This window comes from Cucurbita pepo, chromosome 3, assembly GCF_057944985.1.
Source record: "Cucurbita pepo subsp. pepo isolate OVF chromosome 3, ASM5794498v1, whole genome shotgun sequence".
NCBI lineage: Eukaryota > Viridiplantae > Streptophyta > Magnoliopsida > Cucurbitales > Cucurbitaceae > Cucurbita > Cucurbita pepo.
Genome location: NC_141800.1, coordinates 5,709,927 through 5,712,311, shown reverse-complemented (window position 1 = coordinate 5,712,311; position 2,385 = coordinate 5,709,927). Strand labels below are relative to the sequence as shown.

At 35.6% G+C, this 2,385-nt stretch overlaps 1 protein-coding gene across 1 annotated transcript; it reads left to right on the top strand.

Moving 5' to 3' along the window:
• Positions 1-430: 430 nt before the first annotated feature.
• Positions 431-2,092, top strand: LOC111790089 (cinnamoyl-CoA reductase 1). Its single transcript, XM_023670891.2, has 4 exons — positions 431-777; positions 1,025-1,207; positions 1,348-1,700; positions 1,788-2,092. The coding sequence occupies exons 1-4, from the start codon at positions 487-489 to the stop codon at positions 1,951-1,953; spliced, it is 993 nt and encodes a 330-aa protein (XP_023526659.1). The 5' UTR covers positions 431-486; the 3' UTR covers positions 1,954-2,092.
• Positions 2,093-2,385: the final 293 nt, after the last annotated feature.

The following is a 2,385-nucleotide window of genomic DNA, read 5'->3' as shown; positions in this document are numbered from 1 at the left end:
AATCAAATCTTAAATAACACACTAAAAATTTGATAAATTAATCAGCTCTAATGAAAAGTTGATACAAAATCAGAGCACCCACTACCATCCAATTGAGAAAATATTATTGAATCTATAATATGAGGGATAGTTTTATAGTCTCAAAATGCATGAAAGAAAAATTAAAAAAAATATATATCTTGAATATAATTCCAGTCACTACAAGACAATCATTCAATAAAGTTCTCAAATTGTTATAATAGAGAGCGAGGATTCATGGAAGTTTGCTGAAGCACGTTGGTTGTTGAGGTCTCAGTTTGACCCAAATATAGTCAATAATAGGAGCCCGAAGTATCAATTTTAAATTAACATCAACATGTGCTTAATTTTTTTAAGTTGAGGTAGGTGAATTCCTGTCCTTTAAAAGCAGCCCAAGTTCCACTCCTTTTTGTGCATCCATCTAAACCCAAACCCCAAACCAAACAATCCATTTCCATATCCACCACTATGCCGATCGATACCTCCTCTGCAGTTTCCGGCCAAATTGTGTGTGTCACCGGCGCTGGAGGCTTCATTGCTTCTTGGCTTGTAAAGCTTCTTCTTGAGAAGGGCTACACTGTTCGAGGAACTGTTAGAAACCCAGATGATCAAAAGAATGCTCATTTGAAGCAATTGGATGGAGCTAATGAGCGTCTCTCTTTGTATAGCGCTGATCTTCTTGATTTTGAAAGCCTCAAAGCTGCTATTATGGGCTGCGATGGTGTCTTCCACACTGCCTCTCCAGTCACCGATGACCCCGTAAGTACTTGCACTTCATCATTTTCTCTCTCTTTATGGTTTAATATTATTCTGTTTCTTATTTTATTTTGGGTAAGATTCCATGTGAGTTGGAGACAAGAAAGAAGGTGGAAACTTCTCCCTAAACACGTTTTTAAAAGGAAACCTAAATTGGAAAGTCCAAAAGACAATATCTACTGGCTGCTGTGGGCTTGGATAGTTACATTGTCCATGTTGAATAACATTAATAACTCCCATCGATTAACAGGAAAAGGTGGAACAAGCGATAATTGGAACTAAGAATGTCATGACCGCCGCAGCGGAAGCAAAAGTTCGACGAGTAGTGTTCACATCGTCCATCGGCACCGTCTACATGAACCCTAACCGTAGCCTCGACACGGTGGTGGATGAGTCTTGTTGGAGTGATCTTGACTTTTGCAAGAACACCAAGGTAACATAAAAAAAAAAAAATAATAATAATAAAAATAAAAATAAAAATAAAAATAAAAATAAAAAAACCTTTAATTAAGTAAGAAAAAATTGGCAAATTTATAAAAATACATGAAATTAAAGTGTGGAAATTATGTACAGAATTGGTATTGCTATGCCAAGACAATAGCAGAGCAGGCAGCATGGGCAGTGGCAGAAGAAAAAGGAGTGGATTTAGTAGTGGTGAACCCAATGTTGGTATTGGGGCCTCTATTGCAAGAGGGTGTGAATGCGAGCGTGGTTCATATAATGAAGTACTTGACAGGGTCAGCCAAGACATATGTAAATGCAGTTCAAGGATATGTTGATGTCAAGGATGTGGCCAAAGCCCATGTGTTGGTTTATGAAACTCCGTCAGCCTCAGGCAGATATATATGCGTTGAGAGCATGCTTCATCGTGGAGAATTGGTTGATGTTCTTGCTAAGTTGTTCCCTCAATATCCACTTCCAACCAAGTAAGTTCGATTCCTCATAGATACTCACATGTTGGAGGCGCTTTGATTGTTGAGAATAATGTGTTGTATTTGGTGAAATTTGTGTAGGTGTTCTGATGAGGTGAATCCCAGAAAGAAGCCTTATAAATACAGTGTTGAGAAATTGAAGTCATTGGGAATGGAGTTCACACCAATCAAACAATGCATATATGAAACAGTGAAGAGCTTACAAGAAAAGGGTCATCTTCCTCTGCCCTCCCAACTTCAGCATTGATCTTTACCACAAGTTTAATATCCAAAATTTGTGACATTTAAAATAATCTTAGTTTACATTAAAAAAAGAATATGATGGGAAATTAATTCAATATATGTATTTTTTTTTACCAAATATAGTAAATGCAATTTCTTGGAAATGTGTTGTGGTTGCGCCATATTTGAGTTGTGTATGAAAATGCACATTACACCAATTACCCACTAAAGAAAATGGCATCGCTTTTTTATAATTGAAATTTGACTTTAAAATTAAGTCTTTCATTCTTTCACAACTCCAAATATAATATTAATTTCAAACCTACTCTTAAAATTACGTCAAATCAATTAATATTTATTATATATGAATCAATTATTTAATTCATCGTTGACTTGAGACTATACATAATCTTAAACCAAATTAAGGATATGAGTTGAGTCAAAATAATGATTCAAT